The 23796-nt window shown below is 44.7% G+C and overlaps 1 protein-coding gene across 10 annotated transcripts in view; it reads right to left on the minus strand.

Annotated features, from left to right (window-relative positions):
* Window positions 1-23796, minus strand: part of LOC133418480 (neurexin-3b-like) — a 303186-nt gene that overhangs the window by 14451 nt on the left and 264939 nt on the right. For all 10 annotated transcript variants that reach the window (XR_009770446.1, XR_009770445.1, XM_061707181.1 and 7 more), the window contains one exon: window positions 208-286. Coding sequence is in view for 8 of the 10 variants with exons in the window: in XM_061707181.1 (XP_061563165.1) it covers window positions 208-286 (79 nt within the window). In the remaining 2 variants the exon portion in view is untranslated. The remainder of the gene's footprint in view (window positions 1-207; window positions 287-23796) is intronic.

Here is a 23796-nt window from a genome sequence, read left to right on the forward strand (position 1 = left end):
CCCAAAAGGGTTCTGTATGTATTTATATATAAACTCCTCGCAGCGACGTTTGTTTCTCACAGTGGCTGCTTTTTTCAGGAAGTTACACTTGAGACTCCCATGGGGCGTGATGCTCAGAGAAGAAGCTCCTCAGTCGCAAATCAAAGAGAGAAAAAGGAAGTAAGAGATCAGGTTGAGGGCAAGCACGAGTCAACACACTCATCCCACCTGTGTGTCCGGAGTCGCACTCCTCCAGGTCCTCGTCGTCGCTGGAGCACTCGGCCGACGAGACGATGTCGTCCGTCGTCTGTGGAGACACGCACACACACACACGCACACGCACACGCACACACACACGCACACACGCGCACACGCACACACAGGAGAGCTGGTCAGACCTCAGGGACGGCTGTAGTGAGTCCTCAACGCGCACGGCCACTCGACTCAAGGATATCTGCGTCGCCAGGCCGCCCGCCTGTCCTCCTCCTCCCGTATATCACTCGGAGTCAATCATATTTCACAGTGTTTATCATTCTTCACTTTATGTGCTCTCCACCTCTGCAGATAATTGTTTTCCTTCAGCCGCTGCGCTCCGCCTGCCATTATTTATCGCCCCTCTCCTCCTCCATCGTCCACAATCAATGGACCCGGCGAGCCCACACAGATCAACGGCTTCCCGGCTTCTGATTTGTGCTTAAGGGTGCAGAAAGAGGGAGGGGACGGAGGGCAGGCTTGCTGGCTACACCCGGCCAGCAATGCATTATCTACGCCATCCAGTTCCCACATGTGTGATTTATCCCCCCCTCCCTCCCCTCCTCTCCTCTTTTGGGCCGACCCGCGGAGGACGGCGATGGGAGGCCGTATTTTAGCGGCGCTGCGGCGGCCGGCCGGCGTTTATTAGGACGAATCAGCGGGGCGATAAAATAAGCCCCGTCACCGAGCCGGGTTATGAAATCAGAGCGCTGATTGAGTTTTCCGCGGCGGGCCGGGGGTGCGGGGCTCTAAATATCATGGGTTCTGACAGACTAATGAAATGCGCCCCGTGCTTGTTATGCTGCCTGGAACCAGCGACGGAGAGCCGTCCAATCAGAGCCGCGGTGGAGGGAGAACAACCGTACGAGGACACTTGATGCGCTGCTGCATGTGATAATGTGTCGTTTGGGGTCGTTTGCATAATACTGCTCTCTGAGCAAGAGGGGGGGGGCTCTGAATTAAACTGCTGTAAAACATGTCCTCTCGGTAAACATGACATAATTTACTGAAGCCACATTAGTGGTTAAAGTCTCAGTTATGGCTAAAAAACCTGGGTTATTGCTTGTTATTATGATGGCAGCAGATGTGGGATGAAACATCCGAGCCACTTCAAAGTCTGCTGGAGCAGTTTCAGCCCTGGAACCATCGCGGAGAGGAGAAGAAACTAAATAAAACCGCTGCTTCCCTTCTTGTCCATTCACGCTGCGCGTCTCCAGCTGATGCCGAAGGCGTCTCAGCCCAGGAAACATTTGCACTGCTTTGGATGCAGCGACTTCACAGACTTCTACATCTTCAAAGCAGAAAATAGTAGCCGAAGAGCTTTATGTTAATTAAATCAATACGGAGAAACAACTGATATACTTTCTGCAGCCAGATATGGGCTTAACTAAAGGAAAAGTTGAGTTATTTTCTGCCAGTCTTCTGCAGGAAGCCTCCTGAGGTGAGAGGGATGGACGGGGCTGCAGCACCGGGGGCCTCATGCAGAAAACCGGGTGTATTTTCACGGGTAAAACTGCACAAACACACAAAAGCAGCAACATAATTCTGCTTCCAGATGCTTTTCAGCAGCGTTATAAAGCCTGTGTCTATAGTTCCCTTCATGAATCTCAATCATTGTGAAACCGCAGACGCACGTCAGAGACCGATTTTCTCTCCAATATTTGGCCGTGAATGGAGGCGGACGCTCCTGCACTCAGCAGTTTCTGCATGAAAACATTGTTTTGACCGCTAATAAATAAACATGACAATAGAAACGGCAACAAAGAAGAAGCAGGATTTTACTGAATGTAAAAGATACAATATATACAACACAATAATAAAAGGGTCGAACCACAAATGAGACGGCAGCTGACAACAACTGCTCCATCTGAAATAGCACATAGAACGTATATAACGTCATATCATTTTACGGCAAGATAATCAGGAGGGAGATGCAGCTTCTTTCGATGTTTTCATAACTGGAACTTTACTGGAAGTCTGAAGCCAGAAATCTGAATGATCTTAAAAGCACATGGCTAAGATGCTGTAATGCTCATATTCTAGTGCAGAGATGTGGTTATTTATATCACCCAGCAGCAGTCATTTATCCATCATCTGTACCGGCTTCTGTCTTTCAGCCTCATGGTGGGGGGGCAAGGCACACCGTGGACCTACTCATCCGTCCGTCACAGCGACCCACGACTATCCAAGCTCAGCAGTCACCCCGACGCATTTGCACTGCAAAAACTGTAATTTACTTTCAGTGTAGTAAGAATTCAGTAAGAAAATGTATCTTTTGCCAACTAACTTAGATAATAAAAGTGATTCTAAGCAGATTTATCCTAAATTGTGGAGGACGTAGCCTTTAGACATGTTGACAACTCAGCTTAAGGACATTTTTACTTGTTTCAAGACTCACATCAACCTATTTTAAGAATTCATTAAGAGAATGTAAGAATTGATTGCATCCATCACTGCATGCAATTTACTCTGGGACAAGTGTTCGATGGAAAACCTTTATCTTAACTTATTAAGGTAAACTTTATTACCTATATTTAATCCAAATACAATTAAATCAACACAATTTACCTTTTTTTCCCTCCCGTTGCATTTGAAGGATTATTTTAAGACCCAGGGTAACCTTGAACCCCCGTCCCTGAACTAAAAACCTCCCTTGTAGTCTCCACATCCACTTAAGCATCTGAGGAGCGTTGCTGCTCCAGAAGAGCATCGTAACGGAGATGAGGCGGCGGGGTAGCAGACTCTGCCGCTGAAAAGAGCTTTAGTCACACCGATACACCAACAGACACCATTATGACTATGTTTAAGAGGGTGTCTGGCAGACGGATCAATGCTGTAATGGTTTAGCCCCGAGGTAAGCTTCATCACACATTTTTATAACCTCCACTCCCGACTTGTTGGTGGACAGAGGCCAAAGCTTTGGAGTGCACTACAACTTCTTCAAGGGAGAGAGAGGGACGAAAGCCTGAAAACCTTCTGCTGACGACCTACTCATCTCTGAGCTCAGAAGTGGAGGAGAGCTTCTGAAATGTGATGTTTGACATTTGGAGATCCACTACATGCACGCTTGATTACTCATAAACACGTGAGGCCTCTCGTCATGACGGCTGGAAATGAGGCGCTTCGTCTAAAAGGCTTACGGTGCCGTTTCCTTGCAGTCGGACTAATGCAGAACCAATGAAGTGACACGAGGCTCCCGGTCTCTTCTGAGCCGACCCGAGACGCTGATAATCACATATGGCACGAGGCTCCTCTGCCGCCGCGGATCCAGAGAGCTCGCCGAGCGGAAAAAGGCACGGGGGGCTTGGTGTGTGCAGCGGCTGGGAGCCTACAGCGGGGTGCAGCATAATGATGTGGTCGGCTAGCGGGACAACAAAAACTGATTTCACAGCTGGAGAAATCCAATTCTCCGTCTAAATCTGCAGAACACAGAGTGGCATTTTCTTTTTTTGTTTTGGCAGCAGAGAGTTTTCTTTTTAGATGTAATTATTCTCAGCGATTGTTGCAATTGTCATTTTTAATAGTCTGGGGAGCGAGACTCACAGGGGGGGGTGTGTTTCATGCACGGGAAGCTGAATATGCTGGTGCCTCCAACCTCCTGTGAGTGGAGTTAAACCAGCATCCCGCCATGAAACCTGATTACTGAGTTCACAGCCTGAAAGTGACACTCCTCAGTAGTGGTGTTGGCAGCCCGTTTCAATTTTAGTTTTACTCTAGTCTTTGGGTCCAGCTATCATTTTAGTTTTTATTAGTTTTAGTCATGTTCATTCTCCTTTTAGTCGTGTCAAGTTTCAGTCGACTAAAACTCAGCACTAAGCATTTTAGTCTTATTTTAGTCAGAATTGTCCAGGACCATTTTAGTCTAGTTTTAGTAAAAGATTGTATTTAGCCAAACCCATTTTACAGAAGACTCTAATTTGAGTTTACAACATATTTATTTTTCCACATTTCTCCCCATCTTTTTCTTCTTTGACGACACATTGGGTTTTCTTTTCCACGTCATGTAGTGAAAGTGTATCCAAAGATGGTTTCTTCTTCTTCTTCTTCAGCCCCAAAGAAGATACCTGCGTTTCTCTATGTAACTTTGTTTTTAATGGACGTGAATCTAGAGCTCTGCGTTAACGGCATCAGCCTCTAACTCTGCAGCTGCATCTTCTGGATCTGATTCCCCGCTGCAGCGACTGGGATTGAGGACTAACGTCACCCAGCAGAACTAAACCAGAGAAACTACTGAAAACATGGACATTAAGGATCTTTGTTAGAACATTTCATCTCGTTTAATTTTGGTCAACGAAAATGAAGACACATTTTAGCAGAGTTTTTATTTTGTAATCTACATTTTAGTCTCGTTTTTATTCCTCTACTATATTGCATTATATATTTAATTATCGTAATCGTCACATGACCAACATTTTCGTTGCGTCTCGTCTTCCTCACGTGATAAAGGTTCGTTGACGATATTTAGTCAGAATTTTCGTTGACGAAAGCAACTTTACTCCTCAGTGGACAAACAAACAAAGCCGAACCTCATTTAAGTAACATCTACCTCCGAGCACAACGACCAAATTGATCAGGATCGCAGTCGATGGACATCGACAGCCTCCGAGACGAGTTTCACAATAGTTTACAGCTGATGGCGCGGAGAACGTTCGGCTGCGTCGTCTCGACAAAACCGTTATTGACATCTGGAAACTGGCTTGCAGTTACTTCCAGTGCGAAGGAGTGGCGTCTCTCCTCCGACCCCCTGCCCCCCCAGCATCTCTCTGAAGCCCAGTTACCTGCGAACAAAGCCAGGTTCACTTTAACTCCTTTTCTAGCGCTGGAGACTCTGGGAGCAACAAATAAGCTGCACCCTGAGATAAAGGTTGAGATGCAGAACGGCACGATCTTCAGGAAAGGAGGCGGCCAGACCGTCGAGGCTGTTATAAGTGATAAAAGATTTTTAAATTCAATCCTAACCCCATCAGCACTTTGGCTGCAGCATTTTGCACCAGTTAAGATGCCTTCAAGTGGCTTTACGGAGATGAGGAGCAGAAAGCTGCAACTCTCAGACCCGTGCTACGAGAAGATGATGTCCGGTGGAAAGTTCATCTAAAGGAGTGGCTGGGTGGTCTTGTTTGGATCAATCCAGCTCCGGCTATAGTCAAGCAGAACCCCACCCAGCATCACTTTTTTCAAGCCTGAATCCAGTGACGGCGTACTGGGTTTTCCAGCGCTGCCAAAAACATGAATGACCTACTTCCACGGCTGTGTCAGCGCAGTCACTCATGGAGGACTAATGCTGCTAATGTGCTGCTAATGTGTCGCCTCTGCTGCAGCGCTGTCACTCATCACTGCACTGAAATCACGTCAGGAGGGGGATGTCGTCCCATGTGGACAGGCACAACACTAGAAGCAACGGGGAAGCTGGCGGAAACAAACGTTTGCCTTGATTTCAGCACATTAGGAAACATAATCTGGCGAATTAGCGGCAGCGGGAGTCGCACGTTGCCACACGAGGCAGGTGGATGTCGCTGCCAAAGAACGAAATACGTCTAAACAAAATCCTCGGAAGAGCCACACTCCTTACATGTTTGAGGTCGTCTGGCTCCCGTGTTTAACGTGGAGGAAGAGGAGGAACGCCTGCTCTTGACTGCTGATGCAGCTCATGCAGGAACAGGACACCACTCACACCTCCTCACACCTGAGCCTAATAATAAACAGCTCAACCCTCGTCACTGCTGTCCACCTACAGCACAAGCTCAGATAACCGTCCAGCTAAAACTTTAAATTAAACTAGATATCACAGACTAATAATTGGACGAAATACGGGGGAAAATGCAATCACATCGATCTTTTTCTCTTCAGTTGCAGCATTTCAGCTAATGACCAACTATTTCTAAACTATTGTGATCTGACAGTTCAATTTTTTCAATTCAATTTTATTTATATAGCGTATATTACAACAGGAGTTGTCTTTCCAGAGACCCAGAACACGACCTGGAGATTCTCACAGCAGGCGTCTTCAGGGTCGGGGGCAATTAACGCGGCTACATGTTGGAATAAGACTCATCAAATACATGGAAGGTAACGAGCACAGCTGCTGAACACGCTGCTGACGGTGACAGCGATTGGATCGGTCACATCAAAGCCAGCGCCTGCACTCGGCGGGAGAGGAGGAAGACATTACGGAGTCAGTGAAAACAGTGTAAAGGCTGAAACTCAGCCGCGGCCTCCAGGTTCCCAACATGACATGAAACATGAATGTGAGCGGAGCTTCGTCTCGGGGAGATGCTGAGAATCTGGACGCCTGCGCTTGAGCGCGGCACGCTGAGTCGCATCGTCAGGGAGGGCGAACCGCCGTCTTATCATAACAAATGACCTTCGTGTGTTTTTATGCCCGCAGGCTGCAGGAAACGCTGACAAACAAAGGCTTTTGAGACACAACAGATATCCACGTTTCAACCTCGCTATCAAACCTAGTTCGGCTCACTTATGATGCTGGAAGCTGATTATTATTATTGGGTTTTTTTTTTTCTTCCCCCTCGATGGGAATAAACCCAAACAAATCAAATTTCTTGAGCGTGTCATCCCGGCAGTCGGTGGCCAAAGAAATTCGATGTGGTTCGGCGCTCGGAGATCAAAGGGGCGAGGTGAGGGCAAAGGCACATCAAAGACACGATTCAAAAGCAATTTCTTCTTCCCCAAGGTGCTCCTTGGTCATATAAATATGGCTGCACATGTTAGCGAGGAAGACGTATCAGTTTATTTTCTAGGTTAAGAAAAAAAAAAAAAAAAAAAAAATCAGAACTCCGATCTCTTCTTTCGTGCTACGTCGCCATCGCCGGCTTCAACAGCGCTGACACCAAAACAAGATAGTCATCTCAGCGGCGAAAGCTTAGCCCCTTTATTGACGGCTGCCTGACGTGCGAGCTATCATGTCTGATCTGCGCTCTGACAGCCCGACAAGGGAGAAGCTTGTATTACAAACCGAATCAATGGCACGAGGCCATATCCCTATCAATAGGCTGCTGCAACTCGTTCTGCTCCTGCACCCAGATAAGATGCTTTATCTGGCAAAAAAAAAAGAAAAAGAAAAAGAGAAGTGGCAGCACGGAGGCGTGTTAAAAATAAAACACAGTGGTGATTGTAATCAAACGTTGCATAATGAGGTTTAATCTTTATTAGTAACAGTGCTGCTGGAAGCTGCAAGTAAACCAGACCTGTTCCAGGAGACCGGGAGCCCTGCTGTCCTTCAACGTAGCGTATAAATTACAACGAAATGAGCTCGACGTGTTCGGCCGGAGCCAGATGCTATATGACTCCCGACCTCAAATATTGATATTTGGAGTGAGCACCCTCGGTGGGCCGTTCTCCGCTGCCTCCTGCAGTCAGCACTTTTGGTTCAGGTTGGAGAGGAATGGGATTGGCTGGATGCGGGGAACAGGAGGGAAGCAGCTGGAGAGGTGATAAAATAAAAAAAAAGAAAGAGGAGAAAATGCATTTAATTTGTTCGCCATTGCTGCAGTGTGTTTGTTTCAGCAGAGTGGCTTACGTGCCGCGTGTTTCTCTCCTTCTCAAGGACCGGCCTTTGTGCTCGGAGCTGTGAGGGCTGCAGACTAATTGTCCTCCGACCACAGCCAGCCACTTTCAAGCAGGGTCATTCATCTTCCCGGGGAAAAGGAAATGGTATCCGGCCCTGATCCTTAATCACCCCCCCATGCCCCAGCCCACAAGGTCATCAGGATAGCCCAGTGACACACACGTGTGCACACATATGGACATACAACGGGGTGAAAACGGGGCGTGTGGTCACATGTCTGCAGCATGCGACTCCAGGTGAGCTGGTAACCTCGTTCCCCCAACGCAAAGCCAAACTGTGGCAGCAATTACAGATCTGGGTTACGGGTTGTGCTAGCATTTGTAGCCCTGGCTTCAAAGAGGAAGTGAGGAATCTGTGTGATGTGACGTTGAGCTACGCTGAGAGCTGTGACCGAAGAGAAAGCTGAGGGGAGATGAGAGTAGAGGGAGACTGAGGGGGGAGCTCTGAGCATGACAAAAATGAAAATGGCTCTGTTTTACAAGAGCTGATGAGACGCCGGCTCGCTCAACAACAGTGATTGAACCAAATTGAAAATGTGGGATAGTAAAGCGGACTTGTTCTTAACGTCTTACAGCGGCTCAGTGAGACTTAAATGCTGCTTTTCCTGCCTGGCACTCATTAATGCAGGGATGTAGGTTGAAGTCACAACATAGCTGCATGTAATTGAATTCATTTCAAGTACTCGATGTATTGAACATGTGATGATGTGTGTTGGTTAAACCTTCGCCGGATCTGGAGCTCGTGTGGGTTTAGTTTCTGCATTGATCAGAGTCAGACTGCTGAGTAAAGTCCTCTGCAATACATGACTAAAATCCTCAGTGGGGTTATGTTTAGACTGAAAACTGTCGTCTCATGTTCCCCAACGTGAGCCTGAGGAAAACTGGCATCGTCATCTTAGATTATGCATATGTTAACTAGAGATGCACCGATCACAGATCTCGAAAACCAGTATCGGCCGATCCCGATTTTGCCGATCACCGATCACAAGGTGAAATCCATAAATTCGTCAATATTGTTGTCTCATGTACACGACACTGACATTGTATTATTAGGTATAAAAATTAGGAGACTAGGTGTAAACTCGGCTTATAAAGAGTAAGTGTTTAGTAGCTTCAGCTTTCCTGTGGTAATAATTATGTACAACATGTGCAGCAACACAGACAACAGCAGACATGTCACTCTCTAAAAGTTGATACAAGTTGCAAACTATAAGCCTTAGTTTTCCTTTGGACAGAGGAATTAAATCTTAAAATAAAAATGAATTATGAATTATTAAGATTTGTGAAAGCTTTACCGGTAGCATCCGCCGCGGGTAAAAAAACTCTTGAGTGAAGCAAAACTCTTCACACTAGAGCTCCACATGTCACTCCTGAAGCGACTGACACGACTGTCGTCCTGCATGAGGCTTTGGACTCCTATATAGTCTGGTAAAACTCCGGCGGACATTCATCAGTGAAATATTCACGACGCGGCAACGCGCACCGTGGATCCAAGCTGCAAACGTGTTTAAACCTGATGTCTGCTACAACAGAAAGCGGCTGATGAGCAAAGCATATGAATTCATTACCTTAAGTTACGATGTAGTTCTTTATTTTTCTTCCTGTCGTTTATAAGTCTCTGTTACAGGTGTTACAGCTGAATTAGTGCCGTTGCGCGCGCTCCTTTTTTTCTCTCCCTTTTTTCTGCTGCAGCCAACTTTGAAAACTCAATATAGTCCGTGTGAAGAACTTTCAAATGTCTTATCAGCTTCGTTGTGTTGAAATTATTTTGTAACATTCCTCCTCATGGTATCTCCTTTGGACACACTTTGCAAACTGTTGCAAACCGCGCGGGCGGGGGTTTGTTGTTGTAAACGTCATCAGATCGGCCGCTCTGAACTATTATTTTCCGATCTCCGATCAAAGCCGATAGGGCCATTATCGGCCCGATCCTGATCAGGGGCCGATCGATCGGTGCATCTCCAATGTTAACAGGGAAGGAAAATAATCTACCGACTGGAAAAACTCCCAAAAAAAAATGAGCTAGTCTGAATGTTTTGTTGCTTTAATTTGTTGACACTAGCACCACAGCATTGGGCATAATGGTTGCACCACTTCATCAGCTGATCGTCTCATCCTGGAGAACCGATCACTCTGGTAGATCTGGACCACGTGACTTTGTTTTCATTGCTCCAGAGTCCAGTATTTATCCCTCTTAAAATGTCTCTCAAACTACGTGACTTTCAGTGTCAGCTGATCCCTGTGCTTTTCAGACTGGACAACAGTCTTAAAGTCATAGTGTTCACACTATGTGACTGAGCTGTGACTGGGATAACGCCCATATTGCTCAGAGCACAAATGAGCCCAAATTTGTCTTCTTTATTGTGTCTAATTGAATCTTTCCAATGGTTTCCCGTTGCTTTGTGGGTGTCACTGCATCACGGTGACACCACTCCATTCCTTGCTCTCTTATTGGCTGTTATTCAAAGGGGAAGTCGTCTCACAGTTCCAGATACTTGGCAGGTGAAAAATGTAACTTTCCATGCCATCTTCTAACTTTTCATGTCATCCATTTTCTTTGGCTTATTTTGTTATTGATTGGTAGAGTTTAATATTTCATGTCAAATTCAAAATGAATCTCTGAATAATTATTCCTCATCTTTCAAATGCATTTGGGGGAGTGGTGGCCTAGTGGTTACAGAGGAGGGTTGGAGTCTGGAGGTCCCAGGTTCCCTGGGGCTGGGGTCCGAGGTCAACCACTTTGGGCCCCTAAGCAAGGCCCCTTACTGCTCCCCAGGCGCTGTGCAGTGTAGTTCAACTAAAAAATGGGTTAAATGCAGAGAAAGAATTTCCCCATTGTGGGACTAATAAAGGAAATTATCTATCTTTATCTTTAGTGTATCTAGGTTTTTCTCGAGTTGCGCTTGGTGGATCACGTGCTCGGAACAAAGGACATGTGAGAGACCAAGACAAAAGGCTGTAGTTTCTTCTTGTAGTTTCTTCTCCTCCTGCGCCACCAGATGTAGTTTTTTTTCTCCTTTCTGGCAGCACTGGATTGGACGAGGAGACGAGCCTCCAGAACCAGCCAACCACGGGAGCAGCAAGGTCTAAACCCCGCCCTCTCCACCTATAGTATAAGTGTTTACGTTAGCCAAGCAGTCGGGGTCTTTTGCTTTCGATTTCCATTTGATGATCAGTCAGTGTTAGACGCTTAATATCAAGTATTCTGTTCAATAAACGCTTCTGGTGAATTTTGATCAAATCAGTTCCTCCTTCCAATTTTAGAACACGCAATCAGATTTTCTTTAATTTTGACACAGTTCCGGATATTTCCTGGCGATAGTTTGGAGACAGTTATCGTCTTTGAGTTGCTGACACATCGTGATTAAGTTCCCACTGGTGAACACTGATCTATTGGCAATTTAAACCCAACCAGCTGAGGACTTTGCTGAAAATGCCCTACAATTATGTAGTGTGAAAGTGATCACAATATCATTTAAGTTTGTTTTTTTCACCCTTCAAGATTCACCACAATCCTCCCAGGCAATGAGCTTAACTCAGTTGTAATTGTTTCAGCGGTCTCATTAGTTGTTTTGTTTGATTGGTGCTGACCAGTGGTTTGACCTTCCTGGTTATCTTTTCCAAGACCACAGAATATGTTGAGGAACTGAGAAGCTGCACAAGTTTTTTCCCCCAAGAAAATAATGACAAAAGCTCATCAGATCATCAGAATCATTATTTTAGAGCCCATGCTGAAAATGTGTGCACCTCCGACTGCCCAGTTATCAGAATTGCAGCCGATGAGTTAATTTCCGAGACTTCAAGTCCACATTACTCACCATTGGCTTGAACCCAACATGATGTGGTGGAGAGAGAGCTCTGCACCGGGATGATGGGACAGAAGGAGCAAACGGCGACACACCTGCATTTGTGCAGGAATCCGTGCTCGCTGAAGGAAAGATCGTCTAAACGGTTGCATCTCTGCACTTTGATCACACACTCTTTTATGTTTAATGCCGCTTGGTTTCGCAGAACATCGCTGGGCTCCTTAATGTTTCAGTTTTTCATTGTGAATTAATGCGATCCGCCTTGACATCCTCTTGAGGTGTGTGTTATGGACCCCCCCCACCACTTTTTAACCAGGCTTGAATTAGTTTGATTGTACTGCGTCTAGTCGCAGAACAGCTTGAATCTACACTGGCTGGTTGTAGGTTTGCTGTGGCGGAGAGAGCGCTGAGACGACCAAAGCGTGGCTACAACGGGATGGAGAAAGACGGTGGTAGGAATGAGGTTCTCCACAGGCTCGCTGGGGTTTCTCTGAGAGTCCCAGATGGACTCGGAGTTGAGCGGCTGCTTCTCTGCGATGCCTCCACTGGAAGGAGGCCACAGGGCTGAACTGAGACTCCTCCGAGGTTAGATCTCTCGGCTGGCCTGGAAATAACTAGACATCCTCCCAGCGAGGCTGGAGGGCACTGCTTTTCCTGTGATTAACCTAATAAGGCTAAAATATTGTTCTGATGGTATCTTAAAGCTGATCTTGCAGTGGATGAGTAAGACCTCATCCACAGGTCACCACAAACCATGGACAATTTTAATTCTTTTTATTCTTTTTAGCAAAGCATTTTATCACTAAACAATGCTGTTGTTTTTTCCCATAGTTGCTGTTTTTAATTGTTTTATTCTCTTTTCTGCTATGTCTTGACTTTTTATCCCCTTTTTTTAAGATTTTTGTGGCACTAGTGGCCTCTATTTAGAAAGTAGGTAAGACAGGAAACGGGTATAGAGAGGGGGAGAAACATTGCAGTATAGAGCGACAGGCCGGGACTCGAACCTGCTCAACCCACTGAGCTACCCAGGGCCCCTAATTTTTATCCCTTTTTATCTCTTATCCTGATTTTATTATTTCTGTTTCCTTTTAATTTTCAAACTGTAGCACTTTGAGATTTTCAGTAATGTAAAGTGCATTATAAATAAAATTTATTATTATATTATTATTACCTCGTGTTCATTTGGAAAGTGTCACCAGCTGGCCGCTGAGCAGCTGGACTGCAGGAAAGGATGACTTGAACAGAGGAGGAATCAACTAAGATAGATAGATAGATAGATAGATTTATTATAGTACCCTTGGGTAAATTTGGTTCACAGTGAGTGCCTCCTCATACAATATAAAACCATACATTCAACAACACAGGATAAGATAAAGTGACGACAGTGCTTTGGCTAAAAGAACAAAGAACAAGAAGGACGGCCCCAAGATAAGAATCAAAATAAGTAAAAACATCAGTAGAAAAAAATAAATAAATTAAATAAATGTTTATATCGTTATTGCACATGCCTTCAAACCAACCCCCGCCCACTTGGATCACCCTTTAAAATACACGTACTTATAAACCTCCTCAAAACATAATAAAGGTGATAACCGTGAAGTAGTAACCTTTATTTTTTTTACAATTATTATACAAGGCTTCAAATTGCGGAGATCAGCACCGCCCCACCGCGACCCGAGTAATTGGATCTGAACGGGAGAATCGATGCAGAACGTTTTGTCGACATTGTGGGTTTTGGAGAAAATTTTCAAACTTAAATTTGGCAAACTGTTTTACGTACATATACAGTACATATTAAACTGTAAGTTTATTGACACACAGGAATTGAAGAAGCGGGGAGATTGTTTAGGTAATCAGAATGCAGAACACAATGCAAATCCGTGAAGCATCGAGGCCGTGAATTACTGTACTCAAACATTAATTCATAAAACCTGTAAAAATGTTTCTATGTTCTCCAGCGGCACATATCTAAAGTGCCCACTTACAGAGTCTCTCCTACATTATGGTATGAAGGAGCTCTTCGTTACAGGAGGACTCTTGGCCGACTGTTGGGACTAGGTGAAGTCTTAGACGAGAGCTGAAATCAGACCTCACCATTTTCTCCTTCAGGAATATAATTCATGCAATTTTTTAATCTGTTTCAGTATTTTTTGTGTTCCTGGCAGTCAGAAGCTATTACGACTTCAAGGCTCTGAAACCAAATCAATGCGGGCGTTACGTAACGGCTGATGCTGGCAGCTTTACGTGTCCCACATTAGCCCGGGGTCCCACTTGTATGCACTTCCTAATGAGCACAAACCAAATTAAGTATTCGATTTAGTCTCTTTTTAGAAGATGAAAGTTGAAACATAATCACTAACCAGCAGAGAGATTACTTAAAACAAACCGCGCGTTGGAGCCATCTTAGTGAAAGCATCCTCACAATTATCCACAACTCATTATTATTAATATGAACACGTTCGGTTGTAGTCTGCAGCAAATGTCAGCGGACAAACGGGAGAAACAGGAGTTTTCTAACAACCCATTTAAGCAAAGCAACAGAACACATTACTGCAGCGGCGCGACAGGCCCTGCATGATATTTAATTAAATCCTGCTGCCTGAGATGCTGCGTGCACACAGATCTGGGAACATCTCAGGCTTCATATCACGTTAGCAGCCCGTCTTCTACCGGTTCTCCAGAATAATATGGTTCTGAATGCGTCCGAAACCTGACTGAAGACATTTTTGGGACCAAACAGCGAAAAACATCTGAGGTCAGTAAGACGGACAGACGGAGAAGTCGGTCTGAGAAAAGCTGTAATTCCTAAGTATAAAATGAAGCAACTTCCCGAATGTGAAATAGGGGAAAAAAGAAAAAAGAAAACTGCCGACAGAACTTTTATAATAGTTGTGTTCCCAGAACCGTTGTGCTGGAAAGAAGTTAATTAAACACCACCAACAGAACGGGATCTCGCAGCAACTTTTAAAAAACGGTTTGGCACAAAAATTAATAACAACTGTTCCACTTTGATAATTCATGCTGGTGTGCTGGTGTGTGTCGGGGGACTGATGACATCTGCAGTGTCAGAGGACGAGCCTGGATTTGAGCTACGATGCTTTAAAATCATTTGAGATGCTCCTAATCCACGACATTTCGCTGATGAGTTTAATTAGAAGTCAATTAATGTCGACTGTATGAGTCTGATGAGTTCAAGGCAGAATCTGTGAACACGATCGATGTTTGCAGGCCGCCGACTTTGCTTTTTATCCGAGTGTTCAGTCAGATAAACGAGTCGTGCCATAACCAGCCGGAGGTTAACGCAGCGTGAGGTGCGGCTGGAGACCACCAGGAGCATGTGCTGATGTCCTGCCGGACGGCTCGCAAACAAGCGACGCCGCGTCCGTGTGCTTGTGCCTGCAGCTGATGTGTGTTGCTCGCATCTCCTCCCGGCGCGCCGATGCCCCGCCGCGACGACGCTGGCTGACGAGACAGGTTTACACACACACAAACGCTCCCGGAGGATCCCGATAAGCCGCGCTGCGTGACACGGGGCCACATCCATTACAAACCCCCCCGTGGATCTCAGCCCCTGGAGCTGGCGGCCGCTTCATACACCGCTCCCAACACACACACACTGACACATGATGGACCGACATGAAATTGTAAGTATCCACAAACACTTTCATACATACAAATTTAATGGAAACAGCTCCATGTATGTGTTTTCCTGCACACCGGGGGGAATGAAAAATTCATAAATGGACCTACAAGCAGGTATTGTGCAGAACGGAGGCTTCGTACGAACTGTCGGAGGTGTTGGAGGCTTTTTACAGGAAAAAACTTTAGCTTCAATGTTTTGAGAGCGACTGCAGCACAGCTGGATGCCTTGAATGCACGTTTGCACCAACGTACGTAAATGATGGGAGCTACACTTGGCTGCAAATGTGTTAGACTAAAACGAAGAGATCCTCGCACCAGCTCTGGGCGTGTGAGCGTGTGTGTGTGCACCCCTTTAATGAGCTACACACACCAGCCAGAGTGGCCATCACTCTGCTGTCTCCTAATTGGACCAACCGAGCAACCGGCGGACAGCCGGCATTCATCTGCGACAAGTCGCCGGGAGGCGAGGTGCCTGGCGGGGCGGCCAGGAAACGAGGAAGAAAGCGCCGGCGGGAAAGCCTGCCTACTAGTCTGACCTTTAGTAAATTAGTAGATCTGTTCTGGGGAAAGGTGAGCAACAGAGGGGGAGAAAACATGACTAATGACAGGTGAACATCAGACGTCACGGCGAGGCTGCATGATACCCGGATCACCTCCTCAAGAAGGAAACATTAGTAGCTCATATCCAGTCACATGTGTTAAGCACATGATTTAAAGGGAAAGTGGTCACATATCTGGGCATGTGCAGTTGCATGCACCTTAAAACTGTCTAACAAAACCTCGAAAACCCAAAAATGCCTCTCAGCCAGAGTCTAATACATGTAGATGCAGCCTAACACCTCGGTTGGAGAGTGTGTCTATTATCCGACAAACAATTTACCTCCCATTTTCCCGTCTCCTGAGCTCCGGGCGCGTTGAAGATGATGGACGCGAGCAATTTCTCTTACGCTGCAAACATGCAAATCACCTCCAGCGCCGCCCCCCCGGCACCATCCCTCCGCGGGGCTAGAGATTGCAGCCTCCTAATTGTTCCCCAACCCCTCACGCTCGTAACGCAGGTTTATTCTGAACGAGAGACGCTGATCGCCCGCTGATAGAGGGCCTTGCACACATGAGGATTCTCACAAGGACAGTCCACATAACGGCAGCCAGCTTAGAGGAAGAAATAGAAATCCTTGATCCCACCAGAGCTGCAGAGCTGAATAACTTCGGTAGCCACTTCAAAAGTTACAGTTGCAAATTTTTTAACTTTAACTATTAATTCAAGCATTCAATGTTGCTTATTCATGAGCAACCTGGACTTCAGGAATACAACTTTTTACATTTGTTTTTTTTACGTTACATCTGCAGTTTCTACCATAAATAATATCTCTAAATACTGAGACCAGGAATTAGCACCCTTTTCTTTGCTCGTTAGTTTGTTTTTGACCGTCTAAAGTCACTACCGACTGTCACATTAGAACTGCAAATATCTAATTTAGGGTGTGGTTCACATTTACGGATCCAAATAACAGCAAAATTATCAACTTTCATTTAATTTTTTTATACCTGAGAAGTGGAAAACCCGAAGCTGTACAGCAACTGTATGAAGAGACAGATCTCTCATGAGTAGATGTGCTGTACCTTTGTGGTATTTTGACCAAAACATCACATTAACACCTCAGGAAATTGTCTCAACTTTTGAAAAAAGGTCAAAGGGTGTCCGTTGAATTCCTGTCCTAAGCAGTGGGGACTTCTGCATCTCTGGAGCCCAACACGAGCATGTGTCCCTGCTTCATCAAAGCCTGGCACCTACGAAACCCTGAAAAGCAACTGTGACATATCCGACCAGCGGCGTCGTGAAGAGACGGGGAGGGAGCTAGATACGCCTGGCAAACACCTCTTTCTCGCATGTTTTTCAATGAGTAGCGTGAATGAGCGGTTTTCAGTCTAATGCCTGGTTTGGACGGCATGAATTAGACATTTGCAAGCAAATTTGCATCCGTCTTTTGCAAGCAATGAACGGTTTGATGAGGGCCGTATCAGAGGTATTAAGATCATTTTCTGAAGGTCAATTAAAATGCAACATGAAATGATGTATTGATTAAAGCTAATCAAGCCATAACTTCACACAAAACCATGACCAGAGTCTCCTCCTTTGCTTCTTCTTCCTCCTCCAAGTATTTTTGGCACATGCAAAAGCCTCCACACAAGTGAGGTTAAATGCCTTATTTTGTCCCCAAGATTAAGCAGTCCTACAGTACATGCAGCGTGAAATGCAATAATATACGACTGCTCTGCAATGAGAAGCCGTAAAGATCAAGGCTGACACCAAACGTAACTCTCTTGTCTTTATGGGTCCCTGTGCAGATAGAGCCAACTACGAGGTGAGCTTTTTTCTTTTTCTGATACTCAGGGTAATTTCTACGAGGTAGTTGCAATGCTTCGTCCACCCAGTCAGTGGCACAGCGATTACAGAAAGTCAAAACAACAACAACCGAGCCACTTATGAACGCTGGCACTTTATCTGCCAGCAGACCTCCAAGTAAACTCTTCCGTTTCTTTCATTATTTGTTTAACCTGTAAATGGGTTTCTTCATTGCCTCCTTCTGTGTGCAGACCTTGATGCTGAGGGTGAAAACACGATCGGAGGAGTGTGAGATTCATTTCACAGTGACGCTCTCTGTATTATTGACTAAAACGTCCATACGAGCAACGTTCCTCTCCCCCTGACTGGAAGCTAGCGCATCCGCACGCTTGCATTACCACGGCTTTATACGACGGAGGCAGGCAGCGAACGCTAATGTGGCTTGCATTTGTCACCCTTGTCTGCAGCACACGATCAAAGAAATGTTCAGACTGCTAAACGGATGAAGCACAGATGAGGACGTGTATTAAACCTTCTGAACACACGCAGGTTTTGACAGTGACGGGGCCAGAAAATGCGACAAGCATCACAGACTGAGCCAGCTAAGTTGACATATCGAATGCCAGGTCTCAGATCGTTTGTAATATTCATGAATAAACACACATGACATGGCAAAAAAAACAATTAGAACTGCTCTTACGGCTGTGTGGCTTATAAACCTGTTCAAATGAATAAAGGCAAATCCAAATGTGCTGAAGGGGACAAATGTGCCGTTTGTTTTAGTTTTTGCCTGTCGGCGAGCTTAGGCAGAAAATACCCACGGATTTTGAGGAACTTAGTGGAGCTTGGCCAGATGAAGAAGCCACGAGGAACTGGATCACTCTTGAAAAATGTGAGAGATGACAAATCAGGATTTTCCTTCTTTACTTTCAAATCTTGCAGATAGAGGAGTCAGCGCACTGGATGAAAGCCCACTGGATGAATTCACTTGAATATAAACTATTCCTCACGTCACACTGCTGGTCAGTCCTCGGCATGTTGGAAATGTTGGAAAGTTTCACAAGACAAAATGAGATAAATAAGATAAAAAAAAAAGAGTTTGGAGTCAGGAATGGCTTATGGCCGGTGTTCAACACAGGGAAAGCAGTACGGCTGGGAAGGCTCGACGCCAAGCTCGGGCAGCACGGTGGATCACTGGCTGGCTCACAGCAACAAGGTTCCCGGTTCGATTCCCTGCACGAGTCTTTTGTGCGAATGTTCTCCTCGAGCTTGTGTGGTTTTCCTCCCACAGTCCAAAACATCTCTGTAGGTTAACAGATGATTCTCAACTGCCCGTAGGTGTGAAAGGTTGAGTGCGTCTCCCTGTACTTGTGAGGAGTCGTCAGGAAGGGCATCCAGCGTAAAACTGGATCCGCTGTGGCGACCCCTCTGCTTAGAGGGCGTACGCCAAAATGCCAGCGAGAGAGCACTGCAAAAACTCAAAATCTTACCAGGAATATTTGTCTTATTTCTAGTTAAAATGTCTCATTTTTAGTCAAAAAAAATAAATCATCTCTGACAATTTTCACCTGTTTCAAGTAAATTTTCACTTGAAATAAGTAGAAAAATCTGCCAGTGGAACAAGCTTTATCTTCTCATTACAAGCAAAAAAAATCTTTTTTTTTCTACTTATTTTAAGTGAAAATCTACTTGAAACAGGTAAAAATTGTTGTTTTTTTCAGCGATGAGTCTTGTTTTAAGTGTAATGAGATTTTTTTTTTTTTTTACTACAAATGAGATATTTTAACTAGAAATAAGACAAATATTCTTGTTAAGATTTTGAGTTTTTGCAGGGAGAGAGGGTCAATGCCAAGATTGCCCACACTTTAGCTACTATGAGGGAGAAAGCCATTTCCTGAATTTCCCCACCATCCAGCAACATGAAATACCCACCTGAAGGAATGTCGTGATAAAACCAGAAGAACTGATGCGTTGCAGCGAGTTCGTCACGCGGTCGGCCTGCCAAGTCTGTGGCCTAGTTTATGGAATATTTTCATCCATTTAGCTTTCCTCAGGGTAAATAACGCTTAAAAAAATAGCAGAAGTAGGAGTTTTTGGAGTACGGGATTTACGGACATTTACATTGCCATGGAAGGACTTCCAGATGTGTCACATGAGTTCACAGAAGCAATTCAATTCAATTCAATTTTATTTATATAGCGTCTAATACAACAAAAGTTGTCTCTAGACGCTTTCCAGAGACCCATACCCAGAACATGACCCCCGAGCAGTTATTACATAAACAATGGCAGGTAAAAACTCCCCTAGTGGGAGAAAAGCCTTAAGCCAAACAGTGCAAGCAAGTAGAAAGGACATGTTATGACTTGTGTTAGAAGAGATAACAGTTAGGCCCAGATGTATCTGGACAATGACAGACTTTCTTTTTTAATTTAAAAAGTTTCACAAACCTATAACATTTAATACTTAAGATTTAGACCTATTTTAAGTGGAGATAGTACGTCCATCCTCAGGGGCTGAAAGGTATTTGCACAATTGACTAAAAACTTCACTCAAGACAAATGAACCAGATAAAAAGTCTGGAGTACACATCAAGTTTTGAGTAGCTGATTGGTTGAAACTACCAATATGAAGTCCAAGGAGATCTCAGTGCAAGAGAAGGAGACATATCTATGAGAGAAATAGCAAAAAATAATCCTAAGTGTGGCCAAATCAACAGTCTGATACACTCTTCAAATTATTCAAATTAAAAAAAGAAAGAAAGCACATGGCAAGCTCAAGGCCACCCAAACGCCTGCAAAACCACATAAGACAACAAAGTGGATGTTTGCTTGGTGAGGAAAGACTCCTTTACAACACCTACAACAGTCAGAAATACTCTGGAGAAGGTAAGCAGATCAGAAATCTGCAACCAAGAGACATCTCCATGAACCCAATGTCGAGAGTTTACAACAAGGTGTAACCCATAGAAAAAGCTAAATGAGGCTTCAAAACATCTCAAATTAGATTATTTGGAGAGATGAATCAGCAGGATGGGATGAGATGGGAAAAGACAAGCATGTAGATGGAAATAAAGAGTTGAAGATCCAAAGCAGAGTAACACGTCAAACACGGAGGTGGGAGTGTTATAGTGTAGGCTTGAATGGCCACCGTGAAACATGATTTTTTTAAATCCCAAAAAAATTATCGTTACAATTTCTATGAACTTGTCAAAATACTTTTGAACCACTGAAAATGGAGGCTGCTTAAGACATTTATAATTCCCGAATGATAAATGCTATACTTTATGAAGCCTCTTTGATTAAATCTGACGGTTAAGATATTTTTTCAAATACAAAAATATATACAGATGTTTCACGGCCATCTGAAAACATAAAATATGACTAAACAACAAGTGCAATGTGCTCTTCAATAATCAACAAAGATGTAAAAAGAAAAAACAGCATTCAAGTAAGAAATTTAATCAAATAAATACAATTTAATCTATTTATTGCGATCTAAAATGTACAAAATTGCACAGCGTAGGAGTACGGGGTGAGAAAAACAAGCTAAAGCAGCTTCCTCTGAACTCTAAGTGGACATGCAACCTCAAACACTTGTTACAAACACGTTTCTACGGCTTCCTGTCGGTTATTCCTGGGTTTCCACTTGCCCCCAGCTGACCCGCAGAGCAGTAAAGTAAGAGTTGCAGTAATGAAACGTGTCCGTCATGTCGGTGCATGTTTGTCCCCACGGAGCCATCATTAATTAAGCGTGAGATTGTTCTCTCAACCTCCCATCCCGTCGCTCCTCCTGCCGATTCGGAGATGTCAAGGGACGTATTGCTTCTCACCTCGGAGAGAGAAGCGGGTAACGTCGGTTCAGCTGACCAGAAATAAGAGTGACACTGTGATGGAGGTATCCCTTCCCTCCATGTCACATGGTTAAATGTCATGCTATGTGTATTAATGTTTGTGATTTTGTCACTTAGGAGGATTCTTTGGCATGCAGTTCTTGGCAGCTTTGGAAGTCAGTCCTACACAAAGCATGGTACATAAATCAGCAGGGGGGACAGAACCACTAACAGGCAAGCCGGCTGTCAGTTGTTTGGTGCTACTCTGAGCACTGCTAACATGTTTGCAAAGTGTGAATGGATTAAAGCACTTACCTGTGTCCTCTGACAAAAGAGTGTTCTGTGGCTGGTCAGAGCTATTTATACTTCCTGGATCATACCAAGTGTAGGATGCAAGAGGCTGTTTGACTGGATAATTGTCTGAAAATTGTGTTAATGAAGCCACACAGAGATCAGATGTAGGGTAATATATAGTAAGGAAGATTATGTTGTATATTATGTAAATACTCTAGGCCAAGTGATGTGTATTATGTGTGTGTGTAAACTAAATCCCTACACTGTTATGTGGTCTTGTCCAATCAATGTGGGGAGGATATATAAGAAGCTCAACTGGGGTGGTGAAGGGTTGTTGTCAGTGGTCTGTGCACTGTGTTTGTAATAAATGCCCATACAAGGGCTAACTTGATTTAGCGCGAGCACTCCCACTTTTAAAAACAAGCGAGCACAGGCTCAGGCCTATAGCTCTTTTTCAGCGCTGCACTGCAACACGAGTGATGGCCCACTGCGACCCAGAAGGGGAACGGTTAAAAAGTAAAGGCCTCTGCAAAATGAAATGCAGAATCAAAGCAGGAGAAGAACGAACAAGGCGAGCTCTCGGAGGTAGCACAAGAATAAAATGAAAAGTTAGTGAGGACCAAGAGGAAAAAAATATTTTTGTCAAGTCACCAAAGTGCATTATCTGGTATCTAACCGCTGTGTCCTGGATGCTGATGAAAGAGCTGTCAGTCCATCCCTTCACCTTGAAAGTAGAGCGCCGCGTTTAAAAGGCTTTTGATGGCGACAACTTCTCCGACTTACTTTGATATTTACAGCCTACGAGACAGAATGCCATATTTTGCAGCGATGCCGTTATTTTTCTCATCCGCAGCGAGACAGACGCTGGTAATGCCAGAGATGGCTCTGTAAAGCATTTCGGTCCCGTCATCATCCCTGGAGATTACTGATGATACAAAGACAGAGCGGATAATAACCGCCTTGCCTCCTCGCCACATATTCAAATGTCACTTATGAAAGTTTGTTGTTTTGGAGTGTCGTCTCTAAAGCCCCACATCACTTACGGCTCGCACCCTTAGCCTCCTCCGACATGCATGTGTCAGCGCTGACATGAAGGGCCATCATCACTGCATGCCAGGCAATCTGCTGTTGAGGTGAAGAGAATGATAACAGTTGTCTTTCATCCAACAACCCAATCCAACAGCCCCGTCTCACCCACCAAGGAGAGTTATTGCTTTAATATAGACAACGAATGGTTCAATTTGTGCTCTGGGTGTCAAAGGACTGCTGGGCGTGATTACTTTCTTGGCACTGCTGTGACATTCATTGGCTTGGACTCGGGACGTATTGGAGGAAAGCCTCTCTCGGCCCAGAATGGGGAGGAGTGAGTGACAGAGAGGAAGAGAGAGAGGAAGAGAGAGGGAGAGGGAGGGAGAGAAAGGGCACGGCCGGCTTCTCACACCTCGGCGAGCAGCAGCGCCTCAATCCTCCACAGAATGAGAAATACAGCGTCCTGACCTTGGCTGATCAAGCAGAGAAAAAAGGTGCACAGTCACAATCCACCTGTGCTCAATCCCAGGAAAGTCCCCAAAACTCATTAAAGAGTGAAGAGGCACACATATTCTCGAATATCTAAACCCCATTAGCCAGAAAACATGAGCTATTAGATGAGTGTATGCACTGACTGAAACACCTTGGAAGGAAATAAACTACGGAAACCAAACTACACAATAAACTCACGGTTATTTTAAAAGGGGTCACAATCAATTGTTAAAATCAGTTCCTCAACCACTTTGCTACGATGACTGAGAAGTAAGCAGCCACTATCTCTCAGTTTGCACAACTAATGACAAGCACTGTGCAAGCACTTTCCCCACTTTTAATTTTTTTTATTATTGTTATTATTATTATGTTTAGATTTGTGGTATTTAAATTCTCGTATTTTTTTGTATGTTACATTGCCCTGTCATGCCTGAGGTAATATTTTAATTGTGCAGTAGGACCATGGGGTTGGGGAGGGGGGAGGGAGGGGGATGTTTATTATGTTTATGCAAAAAAAAAAAGGAAAACACTGTATATTTGTATAC

Source organism: Cololabis saira, chromosome 18, assembly GCF_033807715.1.
Source record: "Cololabis saira isolate AMF1-May2022 chromosome 18, fColSai1.1, whole genome shotgun sequence".
NCBI classification, from domain to species: domain Eukaryota; kingdom Metazoa; phylum Chordata; class Actinopteri; order Beloniformes; family Belonidae; genus Cololabis; species Cololabis saira.